At 38.7% G+C, this 20,588-nt stretch overlaps 1 protein-coding gene across 2 annotated transcripts in view; it reads left to right on the top strand.

The window, feature by feature from the left end:
- The window catches only part of ZFPM2 (zinc finger protein, FOG family member 2), a 326,347-nt gene extending 306,424 nt beyond the window's left edge, over positions 1-19,923 (top strand). For both annotated transcript variants that reach the window (XM_087706784.1, XM_087706783.1), the window contains 3 exons: positions 12,148-12,354; positions 13,873-14,097; positions 16,447-19,923. In XM_087706784.1, coding sequence (XP_087562910.1) covers positions 12,148-12,354; positions 13,873-14,097; positions 16,447-18,920 — 2,906 coding nt within the window. In that variant the 3' untranslated portion in view covers positions 18,921-19,923. The remainder of the gene's footprint in view (positions 1-12,147; positions 12,355-13,872; positions 14,098-16,446) is intronic.
- Positions 19,924-20,588: the final 665 nt, after the last annotated feature.

Genomic DNA, 20,588 nt, shown 5'->3' with positions numbered 1-20,588 from the left:
TAAAGACTTTCCATTTTGTTTTTATTTTTCTGCACAAAAATAAGTGTCCAAAGGGCTTTCATCTCTGCACATTTTCTTATGACCAGCAAATGTGGTCTGCATAATTCTGGTTCACAACTAGATGACAGCAAAGAGTTATTGATTGTGTATATCTGTGTTCCTCTCTGGCTGAGTATTTGTAGCCCATGTATGACATCTCTAATCAATTTGACTCTAAGGAGACTTTGATTTGTAATGTTGTGATGGACAGAAACTGCTTTTGCTAGCACCTATATAATGGACTTTTTGGCAACTTAGTAATAAGCATCATCCTATAAATGATTGGTTTTCTTTTCTTTCCTTTTTAAGTACTATAAATTTAACTGAAATCCCTGGGTTTGGGAATAAACAGTAAAAAAAAAAGTCCAGAAGTTGCACAGACATAAGCCTGTACAAGGTACTAAATTAGTACCTAGAAGTTTCTTGTTTCTATTAACTGAATAGACTAGTATAAATATTCATTCACTATAGTGCTGAATTACATTATATTCCCTTTTTCTACCTGCAATATCTCGCAATATGGGAAGAGTGCCATCTGCAGGCAATCTGGTATTCTCCCAAAAGCTAATTGATGAAACAGAGAAGAGAAAGAGAGAGAAGATATATTCAAACACGCAATTCGATATATACATGTATATGCATATATACATGTCTATATACATCACAGCATTTGTTTCTGAAGCTAATGAAATTGTTCAGAATTGTTAAGTTCTAAAGATATCTACAAATTAATTACAGAAAGGAAAAGAAAAAATGAAGAGTTCTTAGTTCTGGATGTAGAAACAAACAATTGTTTTATATTAATCTGAATTTTGCAATGTGGCATGAGTTACATTCCTGTTAAAATAAAGCAAAACATTACACAAAAAACAATGTCGGGGAAATGATGCTGTATTTCTAGATGTAAAAGATCTTAACCTATACCATGATTAAAAGGTGTAGCTATTCTAACAATCTCTTCCTCCCTCCCTCCCTCCCTCCCCCCCCCCTCTCTCTCTCTCATTGTGAGAAAGGGAGAGGGAGGGTATCAAATGGTTATCTTTGAAACATTAATTTAAAGGGGAACCAACCCTTCCTAGCACCATCTGGCTGATTTTGCTGCACATGGGACAAACCGTATTTTTGGCAGGGCTCCTCTGTTGGAGATCTAAAGGCTAAAGAATTATTGATTAGTTTGTGCTATCAATAAAACAAAAACAAAAAAGGAGGGAAAATCCATTCCCACTCAATGCTAGATAAGTTGTTGCTTTTCAGCAGTGGCTCTATTTTGATATGGATGACAGCTGCATCCGCACTCTTTAATTCTTCTTTGAAGAGAGCTGGATCTCCATGATTAAAGCATTCCATTAGGTGATTTAAAGGGCAATATTGGTAATACATGCATGGTCTGAAAATGCATAAAATTTCATTTCAGCTCCATCACGGTGAACGACTGCATTCCCACTCATCTCCTGCTCAACTAAGGCTGCTTATTTGATCTGTATATTTATGTACAAAATTGACCTTCATTAGATGTTGCCTCTAAGGAGATCTATGCCAAGTCTTTTCTATTCAATTTCCACAATTAAATTATAAAAATGTAAAGTGTTTGCCCAATTTGGATTCCCACTTTTCTCCAATGTATACCGTTTGTTTATAACTTTTGCTAATATATGTCTATACTTTTTTTTCTTAAGTGGCATATCTTTGCATGCAACCTTTTCTAATATGCCCATATCTGCATTCAATTTTTAAATCATGACTGCTTTGGGATTCCGAGTTTACGTATTCAAAATGACAACTGTGTTCCTGTTTGCGTAGTAACTGTGCAAATGCCTATTCAGTTGGGTCACTTAAAATGTACGATAGTTGCCATCTTTCCCCATCTTCTTATTCCCAAGTACACCTAAACCAGGCTCATTTGTATACAACTAATACAACTATTGTGACAAGAGGTAGCTCATAAACAGCTGCATGAGAGTCCCTTGAAGCTCTGTTTGCATTTACAATGATGATTAGTGGATAGTCTCAAAACTAAAAATAAGCATTTTCTTTCTTTTTTAAGGGACACAAAATGTCCCTTCCAGCTGTGAAACTCCAAAAGGGTTGCATGGATTAAGTATAGTAGGTTTGTTCAAATGGTTCCCGAGAATGTACAGTTTTCTATACTGTAATATTTCAGTGGCACACAACTGATGAATGTATGGCTCGAAGGAATAAATATCAAAAACAAATGAAAAGTAAAATCCAAATATTTGACTGCTCATGTTTGTCCTTCCCAAGCATGCCACTGCAATTTAGTCACAAAGAACGAATACAATCTCAGCGCTAATATGATGAACAGACTGTGATGATTGGATTTTTTTCCCCTTCTTCTCTCCCTGCATGTTGTATTTGTGTAATAATTTTAAACACCAAAGAGAAATGCTGTAGATAAATAAAAAAAACTGTACAGTGTTTGCACGGATTATTCCTAACAAGCCAGCATTTTATATAGTTGCAAGAGATTTTTTTCCCTCCTGTCTATTCAGGCTTGGTGATGAAGAGTGATATTTTAATAGGCAGATGGTAAAGACAATTATAGTTTGGGGCTCAGCTGGGAGTTACATCAGTTTATTGCAAATTATTAGTTGATAAATGCTTCTGTTTACAAGCAAAGTCTTAAGCAGCTTTATAATCAGTTTATCAGCTGTAGCCTGATTTTTGACAGCTTGCCTGAAGGGCTACGCAAACATACCTTCCTTGGCTGTTTAGAAATTATAGTGACCATGCAGGGATGCTGATATGCAGCCTCTGTGCACCTGTAGATTGATTCAAGTGTGCTGTTAGTTGTAATAAAGGTTAACGGAGGAAAATCCTCAAGGAGCCACACACACAAAGCAGCTTTTCTGATTCTGCTAAAGAGGAAGTGCCTGACTGAAACCAATGCATTTCTGCACCAATCAAATGTATCCTTTCCAGAAAGGGCTAGTAGGATTGTGCATATCCCAAAATGCTTTTTTTTTTCATTAACATGCCTATGTAGATCCACATTTGCTGTGGATTTGCTGCCTTCATTGAAATACACAGGAGAGTCCAGACACATTAAAAGCACACACCACTTTCTTTTCGCGGCATTTTCCTGCAGTAATTTATTTTTTAAAAAGAGTATTTTCATTACTAAAGTGAATGAGGATGGGGGCGGAGGCTAAAAGCCCATGAATGCCCTGCTGCATCTACATTAAAATAACTATGTGTTAAAATAAAGGGTATATTGCTGGCAAAAATGTCTTCTCTTAAATTCTGCATCATTCAACTGCATTTGAATTTCACCCTTAATTGCAGGATGAAATTAAAACAGATAAGAACAAGTCATTGTTGAAAACATTGCTCCAGACTTAGTTAAATAACTGTCTTTTGTTTGCAGAAATGTCTGACTTTCACTATGCCCACAACACCTAAATTTGGAGAATTGTGAACATGTATATTCTTTTAAAATCAGTAATCTAAAAGCATTGTTCGCTGTTTCTGTCAACATTCAATACTTTGCAATTGGACATCAAGTCATATAAATTAAAAAGAAAAAGAAAAACCTCTTAACCAAAATAAACCTCTTAAAAGGATCAGAACTTCTAAGAATGTCAATTTGTTTATCCCCAGTGATAAATAATCAGAGACCACTCCATCATGGGGAACAAGAAAATGGAATTTATTACAATATTTTCCTTCTACATTCCCTTCTCCCCCCCTCCACCGCCAAAAATAGATCACTAATCTATTTTTTGCTCTCCTCTTAGTAGATGTTTTATACAAATTAGTGGATTTCAGTGCTCATTTGAAAGACACACATCAAATCCCTATAATTATTACTAAAAAAAATTTTTAAATCCTGTCAGTCAGATAAAAGAAGGTTCTCTAGCAACAGGAAGTCCCTGTTTTCATTCTTTCCTTCAAACAAACTTGAACAAAAAGAAGTGAGCCTCTTTTCCATCACATACCCAGTTGCCTGCAAATGAAGAATTTATAAAATGGTAAAGGTGTGACTTCGTTTCTTTAGTTCTGTGTGCCAAAAGTGTTGACGCACAGGGTTGGTTAACGCACATAAAAAACAGGAAGAATTCACATCACACCGTCACGGACAGTAGACACTTATTAAAATTCTCCTTAAAAAAAGAAGGCCATGGTCCAAGCTGTAAGTGGGAAGTTGCCATATCTAAATATCTTATGTTCATTCTATGTATCCTTGCACAATATATCCCACTACAAGCTGCTTCGAAAAATTTGTACCGGCTTTGGAGGAAAGGCATTTGAGATGCAGAGGAGTTTCTATCCAGGAAAAGTAAGAAAATTCTTGCCAAAGAACTAGTGGCTTTTACAAATCTAGAACTGGTCTGGAATCTGAAGCACATCTTTTTCTCCTTTGCAAGCTAGCTACTCCCTTGATCTTATTAGCATACAAGAGATCATATTTGCCATGAAACTGAGAAAAAGAGAACTTGTTTATTGTATGTAGCGGCGCAAGAGGTAAGGAATGGACTGAATTGGACAGATCTATTTTGCAATCACCCAGCTTGTTTTTTGTGGTCTGTTCCTTGGCTACAAATTATGGCTTGAGTGAGATCATAAAAAATCTTCTGCCCATTAATATTGCAGTGCTAACTATTATAGATTATTTTTCAGAAACATGAGAAACAAATGATGCTATTTGGGACAGATTATGACTCTAGGAAATCTGCATTGCCCGCGCTTAAAAGTCTGCAAAGTTTATGCAAGTGGGAACTCAAATTAAGATTAGAGGCTAGGTATCAATGGCAATATCCTTTGATCTGTAAACATGGAAAAATTACAAAATATCCCAGTACATCATGCCATTAATCCTAATATAAAGCTGCCAGCACTTTCCATTAGTTTTGCATGAGGGTGAATATACATGAGCTGTTGCTAAAAATCCATTGTGCGAATGGCTTGCTCAGTACATGGCCTGGAAAAGAAAGAAATGTCGTACCAAATATTTTGGGGGAAATTCTGTGAGTAAAAATATTGAGCTTTTAGCATGGGGGTAGGAAATAAACCCTATTCGTAAAAAGCTTCTGATTTATGGCTATGCATGGCTCAGATGCCTATCAGATATTCCTACACTATTTTATTCAAAAACTTGTATAAACCATGAGTTGGCACGTTGGAGAATACTGAAGAGGCATTAATCAACCCAAATAAACAAGTGCATAGATCTATCTAACCACTGTGAAGTAGTTAATAAATTTTTAAGCAATTTTATTATAGAAAGAAGGTCTAAAAGAGTAGTGCTTAATTATCTGGACTCCTCCTGTTCTGGGGCTTTCTTTTGATTGTATTAATGAAGCAGCTGGCCCATTGTTTCTCTTTAATTCCTCTATTGTTTTAAGAATATGTCAAAGCTCTTTATTCTTTTATCAGGTACTCTGCAGAAGGAACCACACAATACCTCATATTCCTACTGTATTTGCCTATGCACAAAGAAGTCTCCGACACATTTTTCAGAAAAGGGGCACACATAATTTATAAGTTTTATTCCTCGCGCTACCCTACTGTCAAGAATTTTCAACAATATTGGATGTGGATTTATTCACATGTTTCTCCCCCACCCACCCCCAATTAAGCAGTGCGACTGCCTTATATATATGTGCCCTCTGTTCGTGTTGATCCCTGAAAATCCAAGCGTGTGCTAAGTCGCGTTCTTAAGGAGAGGGTACAACGATGCTATTTCAATAATCAAACGAATGCCCAGCCTTTCCCATAGGAAAGATCTGATGGCAGCTTTCTGAATTCCCTTTAAATGCTTAAAATAAAAGGCCAGTGCAAACAAACATCTTCCCAGGGCTATTTTTAAATTTTCTTTTTATGAAATAGAAACGATTAATTCAAATACCAGCAAGGCCGTCTGTTGCCGAGCGTCATTTTAAGCCTGCAGACTGGCACACGTTGTCATTGCAGCGAGCTCCTCCGATACTCTCTGACCCTCCTTCAAAAAAACATATGTACCCAAGAAATGGACACTCTGCTGCTCCTGCCGTGACAGTCCAAGGCAGCACACACAAATGAAGAAGCAAGGGGAGAAGGAAATCTGCATTCTTTGGTGCCATGATAGGGCTAGAAAGGTATCCAGACAAAAATGGAAGAACAGAGGCTTCGGGAAAGCATCTAGAAGTTTAATGAAGCTCGAATTACTGTGCAAAACCAGGTGATAGAACCATTACATGCTGCTGCCTCCTGAATGTACCTGAAGAAAATGCAGTTTTCTGAAGAAATGCAGCTTGCATTTCTTCATCCTCTTTGTCTTAGGAGGAAAATTAAACTATTTTTAGCATTTTCTCCCTGCTGAGGCAGTGCAGTTAAATGTGCTACAGAGGCACTAATCGGAAACTCCTGATTTTGCAGCACGGTTCCCCAACTCAAATCAGCAGGGGATCATCCTTTAAAACCAGGAGGAGCATCCTGTTCTTCAATTTTATATTGCTTTTAAAGATCATCGGTCATCCTGGAATTACAAAGGACAGTGAATGACTCCTTCAGTTGTCTGAAGGTCTTAATTTTGATAGAACAAAGGGCGGGGGGCATGTAACCACAATGATCTCCTGGTATTTTTCCATCCAGAATATCTGCCACTTGTATTGGGACCAGATTTTTTTCCCCTGCTCCATCTTCAATATCCATTTTTGGAGTGGGAACTGCACACTTTCCAGAATCCAGTCCCTTAAATTTCAGCTTCCTTGAAAACAAGTATTGGAGGGAGGTTACTTTGCCTGCATAATTATATTCCGTCCAGCATACAGCTTCTGAGTTGGACAGCTTATATGGAAATGATCCAGGTACAGCATCTGAAATGCTATGTGGTCACCACATCGAGAACACCATGCCAACTGAGCACCAGCATGGCCAGCTGTTTGCATGTCATAGTTGGTCACACAGTTGTATCATTTTCAAGTATGCCTCATCACAAAGACTGGAAGTGCTACGGCTTTGTGTAGAGCCGCCTCACCTCATGTACTTGCCATCTGGCGTTATGCCCACCGTTGCCGTTCAAACAGCAGCCATGCCACAGTATGAATTAGACTGTCATTTTGTAATGTGGTGTGGATCAGGCATGCTTATAATCTCTGAGTAAGCATCAGTGTTTACCGTGTGCCTGTTTACACACATGCAAAGGCACACATAAATATGCTGAGCTAGGTTCTGTACTAGAGAGGCTGTTCCTTACTTTAGCTTGCATTTACTCTTTAGCTTGCATTTCGTTGTGTTATGTTTATCACTCATAGAAATAAATTAGAAATCATTATGCAAACAGAAGGCATCTTACAAGGGGTTTTTGGGGGGAGGTGGGGGAGAGCTATTGCAATGTGTTGTGTTTTTATTAGCACAAATTTTGCCATTGTAAGGAGCCATGAATTTTCAAATAGCATGCCTAAAGTTCTGTGTCTTTATAGCAGATACAATTTCTTACTCTATAGGTATGGTCATACAAAATAATTGAGACTTTGTCAGTGCTGTAGCCTAGCAACAGATAATACTGTTAGGCTACTGAATAGTTCCGGTTTGACAAGTAGGGAGTGTTTTTTTTGTGTGTTTATCATGTTTGCTAATGATGGGATCCTTTCCAAAGGACTTGTCTTAATCTTAATTAGAGTTTATCGGCAGAGGCCTGTATGACATTCTGCAGGCACTGATTTCATAAATAATAAAAAGAGCAGATGAAAAAAAATTGGCAGGACTGGGATATTTGAGGCAACTGATTATTGTAATAGAAGCATAGATTTTCCAAAATGTGATCAACTCTGAACTATGACTTTGCTCTCAAAAATGTGTTGACAAAATTCACAACGGTTTTGACCGCAATTATGAGGGTCAGTTGTAGACTTCCTGTTAGGAAACAGAGCTGTTTCCACAGCCCAGGATGATAAAGGTTACAAAGAACAGAGATCGGAGCACATTTTTTGTGCAAAAATGATATTTGAGTGACCTAAAAAAATACAAAGATGGAGCATCAGTGAAACAAAAAAGAGAAAAGAATACCTCAAAGTATTTTTTTTCTTTTGGTAAAAACTGAATGTATCTACCTGTTTCCCTGAAAATAAGACCTCCCCAGATAATAAACCCAATCGGGGTTTTCAGCACATGCGCTGAAAATAAGCCCTCCCCAAAAATATTTCAACCCAGCAGCAGCCATGAGGTGACACACTTGTAGCCTCCTGCACCTCAAAAATAATATGTCCCTGAAAATAAGACCAAGTGCTTATTTTGGGGGTCAAAAGAAAATATGGGAAATATGGGATTATTGTTCAAATGAGGATAGCTAAGTACCCTTTCTATTAAAAAAAGAAGAAACAGTTCCATCTTTCCACTTCATTTAGCTGTTCCTTTCTCATCTGAAACTCCTGCTTGCTATAGAAAACAGGAATTTATTTTTCCCTCAGGAGAAACAGGTATCTGAATAATGGCACCATTAAGATGTGGATCAAAATGTGTGTTTCCTCCTTCGTGGCTTTAAGACCATCACTGCACAGGATTTTTTCCTCCCAGACTAAGAGTTCCTCCTGATGGTTGAATAGGATATAGGAAGAACAGGCTGTACTTGAATAAGCTCAATACAGTTACATCTGTTTTATATTTTTTCGTCCTTCCTATTTAACACAATATTAGAAATTGGAGGATGCAGGGTGCAGTGGCATATGCAGTGTTAAAGTCTACAATTGTGCACCCATGCTTGTGTCAATTTAAAGGCACTGCTGATGTGGTCTCTTCATTGGCCACACTAGTCAATGTTTTATTTCAAAAATAGCAGTTTGACTCAAAAAGAATCAGGGAGGTATAGAATCATTGGACTGGAAGAGACCTTGGAGGTCTTCCAGCTCAACCCCTTGCCCATCTCAGACAAATGGTTATCCAACCTTTTCTTGAAAATCTCCAGCAAGGAGACCACCCACAACTCCAGGAAATAAGCTGTTCCACTTATTAATTGTTCTTACAATTAGGAAATTCGTCCTTAGTTCCAGGTTGGATATCCCTCTGATCAGCTTCCACCCATTGCTTCTTGCCCTGCTTCAGGTGCTTTGGAGAATAAACTGATCTCCGCTTCCTTCCAACAACTCTTCCAAGAATTGGAAAACTGTTATCACGTCTCCCCTAAACCTTCTCTTCACTTGGCTAGACATACCTAGTTGCCTTAACCATTTATCTTAAGATTTAGCCTCCAGACCACTTGTCATCTTGTTGCTCTTCTCTGCACTCTTTCCAGGGCTTCATCATATTTTTTGCATATAGCTCACAAGTTGGGTCAACAATGAGTTTTTAAAAATGGGCTTCGAAATGTAGGCGGAAGAGAAACATTCACCAGGCAAGTGAGTCAGGACTCACCAGAGAAAATCCCTCTCCATAATACACAAAATGTTAGCTTGTTAGAAAGTTGACTTGATAGACGGTTGTATTTCTTATGGGTCTGGAAATGATAAGGAAGACAATATAAGAACAGGAAAGAAGAAAAGTCAGATGTCCTGGTAGTTGTGGCATTTGTGGGGTGAAGATGCTCATTTCTTGTTAGGTTCAAGGATATTTTCATTAAATAACTGCTTACCTACATTTATCACTGAACTGCACAGGGATGCAGAGATTTGCACTCTTGTAATAATTACTGTAAGGGATGCCATGGTTCAGGGGCTAAGACCCTGAGGTTGTCGATCAGAAAGGTCAGTAGTTCAGCGGTTCGAATCCCTAGCACCACATAATGGAGTGAGCTCCCGTTACTTGTCCCAGCTTCTTCCAATCTAGCAGTTCAAAAGCATGTAAAAATGCAAGTAGAAAAATAGGGACTACTTTTGGTGGGAAGGTAACAGCATTCCGCGCGCCTTCTGTTTTTAGTCATGTTGGCCACAGGATTAAGACTCCTCTTTGGACAACACTGGCTCTTTGGCTTTGAAATGGAGATGAGCACTGCCCCCTAGAGCCAGGAACAACTAGCACATGTGTGCGGGGGGAACCTTTACTTTACCTTTTTAATAATTACTGTAAATTTGATTTATTTGCATATGAAGCAAAAATGGCAAAACCAAATGCATTATCTAGCAAAAAAAGTGTACGCAAAGAAACTTTTTCTTTTTTGGAAGATTGGATTATTGCCTCCTTTTCTTGGAACTCAGCCCCAAGTTTTCCTTCTCAAACACATTGAAAGTAATATCGCTTTGTTTGCTCATCTTTGAAAGCTAATAGGACTGGATTAATTAATTGTGCAGGATTCCACTAAAACAATGTCCTAATTCTTCTATTTTGCTGTTGTATATCACATACCCTGTTCTTATCTCCTCCACCAGATTTTTGCAACAAGTTGTTTTAAAACTGTAATCTCTTTGAGGAAAGGAAGGAGGGAAAATGAAGTGCAGTTGAAAAGACAGTTATGCTGAAAGATAAACAGAGCAATATTACTTATCAAATTTGTTATTCACTAGTGTGGATTTTATTTTAGTTTCCCAATTAATACACATGCTTGTACACAGAACACACACACACACACATACACAAACACAAACGAAAAGGGGTCATGGAAAACCTTTTAAAGCATAAACTATGCAACATTATTGAAGCCTTAACTGTTCTGGATAAATATCTAGGTCTGAGACTAAAGATAACGCCGTATAAGTGCCTAACCTGTCTAAGCATATTCAATAAATGAGCATTCATTATCATGTTCAAATACATTAGTTCATTACTTCTTACATAGTTAATTTTCTTTTCAATGAGTAACATGTGACATTTACAACCCACGCTTTGGTATAGTTCACTGTTGGAAGAAAATACATCTTTTTAATTTGAATAACTCTTTATGAAACAAATCTTAGCCTATCTCCTCAAGGATGTGGGATTGGCATAACTCTGGATGTGAGAGTTGTATTTCATCATGTGAAAAAGTTATTTTCCCCTCCGGGAGGAAAATAACTCACATACCAAAAAAGTGTAAAAAGATTGTATGAAGAAATAAGAACTATATTTTGTACATTATTATTTCCTTCCTCATTAATACTCCATTGGAATGAATATACACATAGTCAATTCTTTCTTTATTTTCAGTGTTTTTTTATAACTTATCATTTTGACTCTAATTGATATCTTTTCCTGTTATTCTCCTAAACCCTCTCGTTGTAACTCATGTATTTTAATATTTAAACTTACAGATAGGTGGGAAAATATTTTAATTATTTTTTAATTGTTTTTTGTGCTGTTTTGGCTTCAAATGTTATATAAGTATCAAATACACTTTAAATGAACACTGTATTATTTGGACTTATAAGACGCAATGGAGTATAAGACAGATTTCAAAGAGGAAAACAAGAAAATAAATAAATTTTGGTCTCTGCGTGTCTGGTTTTTGCCCTCCCAGCTCCCAACATTTTACAGGACTCCCAAACTCTCTGTTTATTCTGTTTTTGTGAAAAAAATGCCCCCCCTTCTGTCCCATTTTTGCCCTCCCTAGCCCCTAGGAGCCCCAACAGAATGCGTGGAGGGTGTTTCTGGAGGCCAAAAACAGGAACGTATTCGGTGTATAAGACGCACAGACATTTCCACTCACTTTTTTTGGGGGGGGGAGTGCATCTTATACTCCAAAAGATACAGTATATTTAGGAAGCTCATTTGAAAAAAACGGAAAGTATGCAGCAAACAACAGAACTATTAGCTAAATATACATGAGAAAATGACACCAATCTGCATCCAACCAATGTCCATTTCTCATAAGGAAAAAAAGGTGAATTTGAGCAATATATGGATCATACAGAATTTTTAAAAAATGTATAACTAATGTGAAGTTTTGCTTTTGAAGCTTCCATCTATATTTTCATCAAAGCATAATGTAGCTCCTCCATAAAGACAGAAGGAATATTATAGGCCATTTCCCTACTGGTGATTTACAGCATAGCATTATCACTGCTGAAGTGCAGTAAAGTCTATCACATTATTATCATTATTTTGGTACAATGATATCTGGGGTGATGCTAGAAGATGCTGTTATTTGCTTATGGGGGAAAATAACCATAAAGACAGAGGGTTTCCCATGTAAATGGCCCAGCATTGGTGCTGACATGTCGTACAAAATATGACCTGTTTCTGTTTTTGTGTGCTTGTATGCAGGAGGCCAGCTGTGGTGCACAACCACAAAAGTTATTGTGGAGGGAGAAGAGCTAATTGCCTTTGTTGTGGATTTTGACTCAAGGCTGCAAGCTGCCAGCCAGATGACCCTCACTGATGGGATGTATCCTGCTCGGCTGTTGGATTCAATACAACTGCTCCCTCAACAAGCTGCAATGGCATCCATTTTGCCAACAGCTATTGTGAACAGTGAGTGCTGCACTGCAGTTCGTTTTTAAAAAAGAATTTTAACAAAATTAATGCTGGTGTACTCATGATCCCTCACATTTGTCAGCATTATTTTCTAGTCAGTGTGGAGGGGGGAAGGAGATCACAGATTAGTCTCTGAACTGCTGGTGGGAGTTCATTTGGAAATAAACCACTGTGTGATTGTAGAAATCTAGATGCCCTTTTCCTGAGATTTTGTTCAATTCAGTGCAGAATGACTGTTCAGGAGTATTTTAGCATCTCACAGCTGAAAGGATATGACCCAAGAAATCTGGTATAGGTGTGAATGCTGGTTCATGAATTTTCTGAGCAGTACCTGAGTGTGAATATGGCATGATTTAAATAATAATAATAATAAAAGTACAATTTAGCATTCACACAAGATCCTATACAGGTGTCAAAAAGTCAAAAGCAAGTGGAATTGGCTGTAAAATTCTTCCTAGACTATTCATGACCAAGATTCTATTCTCTTCCCTTCCCTTCTCCTCTCCCTTTCCCTCTCTTGGATTTTTTAACTCCATGTTGCTGGTGCTGTCTTCTTGGGTGTGAAGGTTCATATCAGTGATGAAATTCAATTTTTTTAAACTATCGGTTCTGTGAACATGACTTGGTGGGCATGGCTTAAGGGAAGGATACTGCAAAATCTCCATGCCCACCCCACTCCAGGGGAAAGATACTGCAAAATCTCCATTCCTACCACACTCTGGGGTCAGCCAGAAGTGGTATTTGCTGGTTCTCTGAACTACTCAAAATTTCCGCTACCGGTTCTCTGAACTGCTCCAAATTTCTGCTACTGGTTCTCCAAAACCTGTAAGAACCTGCTGGATTTCACCCCTGTTTCACATCCATTTGAAAGACATGAGTTTGTTTTTCTTTTTTTTTCTGTGTAAAAAAAGCCACTTCTTCAATTTAATTGGACTCTTTGAAGCAGTTGAGCAAACATTTTAGTTGCATAGGGACCATTCCTACCTTAGTCCATAACAGGATATAATTCAGTTGAAAGAGAAAACCAAGAATTACACGTTTCAATTCTGTTTCTTCATTTCCAGTGTTTTCACATTGATGGAGGGTTGCAAGCAAAATGCAACTCTATTCACCTGAAATAGCAGTAGTAATTTGTACGATCTATTACTTGTATTTTTATTTTTTTATTTTCTTGCCCTGGGTAGGCTTAATCCCTAAATTTAACCACCGGAAAGAGTATTCAGATTTTAAGACTCAGAATTTTTACAGTATACAGAAGATACATCATTTAAAACAAGGAAACAAGCAAAACTTATATCTAACACCTGGATTATTTCTGGCTTAGAAATATGTCTTGTTTATCAGTTGAGTGCTATGTTACAATCTTGAAATAAAATGAGTGTTTTTAAAATAATAGCAGAGTTCAAAATTGTTCTATGATGCTTGCCATAAGCCAAATGGCTTATTTGCACTTTCTATTTATCTACCTGCATCAATTTTTGTATTATCTAACTATCCTCTACCTATTTTCTACAGAAGATATATTCCCTTGCAAATCTTGTGGCATCTGGTACCGTAGTGAAAGGAACCTGCAAGCTCATCTCATGTACTACTGCAGTGGGAGGCAAAGAGAAGGTGCTCAGTTATCAGAGGAGAATGAGGAAAGTATTCAACAGATATCTAGCTTCTGCCCCTTTCCACAGTGCACCAAAAGTTTTTCCAATGCAAGAGCTCTGGAAAATCATCTAAATTCTCACAGTGGTAAGTAAAAGAGGTTGCTCCATTGGAATCATCTAACAATTTAATTTTAAAGAGAGGGGAAAAGCACCAAAGAAGGTGAACCAGACAGTGAACTTGGTGAATTATATTTTATGTTGAAAGATATGTCCTTTAACGCCCAGTGAGATGGCAACACGTAGGCGAATTGAGCTAATCTTCAAATCTTTAACAGAATCAAGTGGTGTCTGGTTGGATGGGGGTAAAAATCTAAAGATATCAGTCGTGACTTAAGATCAGTTCTTTTTTCACATGTGTGTGACACATGCTAAAAGGGGAAAAACTCCAATTACACAAATATACCTATGTTATTAAGAATCAAGAAAGAAACTCTACTCCAGTCAAGGCTGGTAGGACAATCTACCTTATATAAACAAACAGGAAACTTCATTCCCCCACACATTGATCTTGTTACCTAGTCTGGTAAGAAAACACTGAGGAGTTTTCAAAGAGAAAAGCAAGTGGAAGGGACACCAAGAACCCAATAGTTACTACCTGGATAGAAAATTTCAGCACAATAGACCAGATAGCAAAGTCAAAAAGTATCCCAGAAATAAACCATTGCACTATTTGTACATGATTACCAAAGAAATGTGTCCGTGAAAGAGACCGTGTCTTTTCTTTCATTGTACCCAGAGGTGGGTTGCTGCCGGTTCGACCTGGTTCAGCTGAACTGGTAGTGGAATTCATGCCTGGGTCACAGAACCTGCAGCGGCCTAGGCCTGCCCGGCCCCCGAACCGGTTAGGTCGCTGCCGCTTGGCTGCCGCCATTTTTAATTTTAGCGACTGCGCTTGTGCAGTTCACTGTAAATTATTCTGTGCATGCATGCAGAACAATTTACATTAAACTGCGTGCACCCATACGTTGTGTGTGGGTTGTGAACTGGCAGTAACACCGGCAACAACCCACGCCTGATTGTACACACCTACTCTTTCCACATTCTAGTTATAACAGCAACATTGAATGAAAGGCTGTCCTTTATTTAAAGTAAATGGAAAATGCTATAGATAAAATAGCTCATTCTGGGCAGTTTGATAGATGAGATGAATGCCAGCAGCTAAATGGTTCTGGAAGTGGCCTGCTCAAAGAAAAGCAGTTTGTATAATATATTATGACTGCTCCAGTGGTGGGTTGCAGGCGGTATGCCCCGGTATGGGTGTACCAGAGCCTGCCTGGAGCACTGGGTACCATTCCGGTGCGGTGCTCCGGAGGGCCCACCCATTCGCCCGAGCTCCTTACCTGTCCTTTAAGCCTTTGGCACTTCCACACACATGCATGGCATGTACGGTGCCTGCGCGATGCTCCACCAAGCAGCTGGAGTGTCGTGGAGGCTTGCAGAGATGTCACAGGCAGGTACAACGCATGAGTGCGCTCATCCATGTGGGTGACATCGGGCCCGTTCCAACCGTGCCAGTTGGAACGGGATCCGGAACCCATCACTGGACTGCTCATACATAGTTATTGGAGATAATCTTGAATTTGATTATTTGTCTGATAAGTGTTGCGGTCACTAAAACTGGACTATCAGCAATACCTAGAGTAACAGATTTATTATTATTATTTTACTGATCAGGATATATGGAAGTGAGGAATTTGGGTTATTTCTATGTATCCAGTTAGGACAAAACCTTTCCTGCTTAACTTTAAGTTGACAGCCCTTCATCCTGTAGTAGATGATAGGTCCATTAGATCTCTGTAGAATCTGGTGGATTTTAAGTGTTGTTCAGATCTTTAGGTAGCAGTGTATTGCCATGGCTGGCTTTACTCTACAGCTGTGATTATTTTAAGATGCAGATTTGAAAGTGATCATGACTCATTGACATGATCTCTTTCAAATACCATCTTACTTTTGATGTAATAAGGTACTGAGGGTGATGAAAGAGCTATTGAGATCTTACTACATTTATTTAGCAAATTCCTAACAATTTTTACTGTATTTTGTAGGACCATATCCATATTTCATAAGTAATCTTCCTTTGCTGTTGTCCTTACTTTGCTTCCCACTTGTTTCTTCTTCAAGTTTGGTCTTGAACAGGGCTTCCCAAACTAGACAACATTAAGACTTGTGGTCTTCAACTCCCAGCATGGCTAGTTGAAGAATTCTGGAAGTTGAAGTCCACAAGTCTTAATATTGCCAAGTTTGGAGAATTATGGGATAACCATGAAGCTTCTAACATTTCTATTCTTTTAAGGCACAATAGGTGCCTTGTCAGCTAGAGCGTTATACTGTGCTGTGATCTCTTGTTTTGTGTTCTTTAAGTACAGTGTAATGGAATATTCCAGTTTGCTTTATATTATGCTAAATTATTATTTACTTCTTATTCCTTTTGTAGGAGTAAAAATGGAAGAATTTTTTCCCTCTGGCTCTAGCCTGAAATGTACTGTTTGTAACTATACCGCCGATTCGGTTATCAACTTCCATCAACACCTATTCTCACATCTCACTCAAGCTGCCTTCCGATGCACACATTGCCATTTTGGCTTCCAGACACAGAGGGAACTACTACAACACCAAGATCTCCACATTTCTGGCAACAAACTGCAGAGAGAAAGCGATGCTGAGCACTCTCCGAATGCCAGTGAAGAGACTTTGCAGGCCCCTGACAGTTCCCAAAGCCAAAAGGCAGTGCAGACAAAGGATGTGAGTTCTGACACTGAGCTTGATAAGTGTGAGAAGAAGACTCCTCTTTTCCTTCCAAATCAAAGGCCAGAAACGCAGACCACTCCACATAAGCAGAGCTTCTCATACACCAAAATAAAATCTGAGCCATCTAGCCCAAGGCTTGCCTCGTCCCCGGTCCAGCCTAATCTCGGTCCTTCATTCCCTATGGGTCCTTTTCTTTCTCAGTTTGCTTTTCCCCAAGACATCACAGTGGTTCCACAGGCTTCTGAAATCTTAGCCAAGATGTCTGAGCTGGTTCATCGAAGGCTGAGGCATGGAAGTAATAGTTATCCCCCAGTCATTTACAGCCCATTGATGCCAAAAGGAGCCACCTGTTTTGAGTGTAACATCACGTTCAACAATCTTGATAACTATTTAGTTCACAAGAAGCACTACTGCAACAGTCGATGGCAACAAATGGCGAAGTCACCCGATTTTGGCAGCGTTTCAGAAAAAATCCCCGAGGCTGTGAGTCCTGGCAATGGGCAAAATGCAATCAACATTTTGAGTGCCACGGCTCACACTTCAGATCCTGAGAATCAACTTCTTCAGGCATCTTGTATCAATTCTTCTACTGTCCTCGATATCATTGGGCCAAACAATAAGGGTCACGAGAAAGACTTTTCATCACAAGTGAAGAAGCTGTCAAATACTGCCAACAGTGATGATAAAATGAACGGGAAGCCTTCCGATGGCAAGAACTCAACTTCCACATCTTTAATAGAAGGAGAAAGTGATCCCAACAAAACTACATGTGAAGCCTGCAATATTACTTTCAGTAGGCATGAAACATACATGGTGCACAAGCAGTATTACTGTGCCACTCGTCATGATCCCCCACTTAAAAGATCAGCTTCAAATAAAGTGCCCGCCATGCAGAGAACAATGCGTACACGCAAACGAAGGAAGATGTATGAGATGTGTCTACCAGAGCAAGAGCAAAGGCCACAACTGGTCCAGCAACGCTTCCTTGAAGTAACTAATCTTGTCAACCCTTGCACATCTTCTCAAGAACCAACAGATAGCCTTGGAGAGTGCTACCACCCACGATGTGATATCTTTCCAGGAATAGTTTCCAAACACTTAGAAACATCACTGTCCATTCATAAATGCACTTCAACCTCAAAATGTGACACCCAACATTCCACAATTTCCTGCTTGGAAATGGACGTCCCTATTGATCTCAGCAAAAAATGTTTGCCCCAATCTGACCGGACATCCACTTCCCCCAAAAGGCTGCTGGACTATCACGAATGCACTGTGTGCAAGATCAGTTTTAACAAGGTAGAAAATTACTTGGCACATAAGCAGAATTTTTGTCCCGTCACTGTGCACCAACAGAATGAAATGGGGCATCTTGATAGCAAAGTATTTCAAAATCCTGAAAGTGAACGCAACAGCCCTGAGATCAGTTATGACCGCACCATCATCAAATGTGAGAAAAATGGAAACTCAAAGCAGGCTTCTCCCAACGGAAACTTGTTTTCTACGCACTTGGCAACCCTCCAAGGACTTAAGGTCTTTAACGAAGCCACCCAACTTATAGCTACAAAAGAAGAAAACAAACATTTTCTTCCTCAATGCCTTTACCCAGGAGCAATAAAGAAAGCTAAAGGAGCAGACCAGCTTTCTCCGTATTATGGAATAAAGCCAACTGATTATATTTCTAGTTCTTTTGCTGTTCACCACAATGATGTCGATCAAAGTACGGCTGCAGAAGGTGATTCGCTGAAGGGCCAGACCCCATCCAATGGGTGCCCTGTTCAGAAAAAAGAATCTCTGCCCCTCTTGCCCAAAAACAGAGGGATGGTTATCATCAATGGTGGACTAAAACAGGAGGAGAGGCCTGCGGGAAACCCACAGCAAGAGAACATTTCCCAGACTCCCCAACCGCATGAAGATGGACACAAATCACCATCTTGGGCCTCGGATAATAACTTAGCTGCCAATGAAAATGTCTCGCCAACCATTCCAGCAGCAGAAGAACAATTATCTAGTATAGCAAAAGGGGTAAACGGTTCTACTCAGGCCCCTACCAGTGGAAAATACTGCCGGCTGTGCGATATCCAGTTCAACAACCTATCAAACTTTATAACTCATAAGAAGTTTTATTGCTCATCCCATGCAGCAGAACACGTCAAATGAAAATAGCTCCCCCCCCCCCCCCGGTTTGGTATCTGTGTTTAGTGTACAGTATTGTTCCATACAAGTCTGAAAGAGAGCTGTTTGTATGACTTCTGGACAATCAGGAGTTAGTTCATTACTGCTGAGTTGAAGACTTAAAAGATGTACTTCCTTTACAGTTCATTAGTAAAGTGTATTCTTGGTGCCATTTTCAAAACTATTTATTTATTTTACCAGCAGTGTTCATAGCTGTAGTTATTTTTAATTTAAAGAAAAAAAAACTTTATATTAAAGTCATTTGTAATGTTATTGTATAATTGTGTAGCACATATGGTTTGCACTGTATAGTAGATTTTAAAGAAAATAGTCACAAACTCTACAAAAAAGGCATTTTAGAAATTTAGCTTCAAAAGCACCTGTGTATCCTATTTTTCCTTATATGCTATTGCAGATATGTGTAGATGCTAAAATATAATTTGCAAAAGGTTTCAACTACGCTGTAAAGTTCGCCTTAAAATTTCAATTTTTTAAAGGATTTGGCTCAGTTTGCACTTTATATTTTAGCAGATACAGTACCTTAGTCACTAGGCTTTGCATTTGTATGTAGCGGTATGTTTGTCTACTTTCTTACCTGAAATGTCTGTTAAAATGAAGATGGCATTTTTTTTCCTTGTATAGTCCTTGTATTTTCTTTCACTGATGCATCTCTGTCTCAATTTTTAAACATTTGCTGTTAAATGCAATACTTTATAAAGAATGAACAAAATTACTGGAAGCAGTATTGTAAGTAATGAGGTCATATCTATCCATTTTATCTTTTGAAAGGCACAGTCAAAAGGAATTTCTTAGCTCAATGCTGCAAGTATGAATCTAATTCATTTATAAGATATATTTAAATATAACAGTAGCAATACTGCAACTGGTGATCACAGAGATAATGTTCTACTTCTGATAGAAATAATTTCTCAACAAATGTTGTTACTATGCATGTATATGGATGGAATAAAATTCCAGATCATCCGACTGGTCAGGCAGTAATTTATTCATTTAAAAAAGCTTATCAAGCTCAATAAAGAAAGTGGCTGGTTGTGGGCTAATCTAATATTGTATGCTTTTCAGTTAATATAAGTGTCCTAAAAATGCCATGCAAGAATGGGAGCTCACAATTTGGAGCTGTTGGAGCAAGGAGGAGCTAGGAGGAGTCATGAGCCACCACATGTTCCTCCCATTCCTTAATGGAGAATTGCTGTATTTTGTTGATTTTACTTACACTGTCAACCCTGCGTCTAGAAGAGAGTTGTAATACTGAAACCATTATACACAGGGTTCTGCATTGACCTTCCTAGCATATCACTGTAAACCTGTACCATAGGTATGTTTTATTGACTTGCTAAAATAAAATACATGCAAAGCTGATCACAATGTAGGACCACTAATCAAGCCCAAGTACATACAGTACTATGACATTTGGATCTCAGCTTAAACTCACTCGAGGGCAGATAGAGAAAGATAGGATAAGCTGGCTGAGACTCATCCCATCATGACTGGTCCTTAATGTGCTTATGGATGGAGTGTAAAAGATCAGCTGCTCTTTTGAAGTCCTGAACCAAAGATAAGCTGGCTGAGACTCATCCCATCATGACTCGTCCTTAATGTGCTTATGGATGGAGAGTAAAAGAAAGATCTTTT

The sequence above is a fragment of the Thamnophis sirtalis genome, unplaced genomic scaffold (assembly GCF_051295495.1).
Source record: "Thamnophis sirtalis isolate CommonGarterSnake01/CBP01778 unplaced genomic scaffold, rThaSir2_p1.2 scaffold_2, whole genome shotgun sequence".
In the NCBI taxonomy this organism is placed as follows: Eukaryota; Metazoa; Chordata; class Lepidosauria; order Squamata; family Natricidae; genus Thamnophis; species Thamnophis sirtalis.
This window is presented reverse-complemented; position numbering and strand designations above follow the sequence as displayed.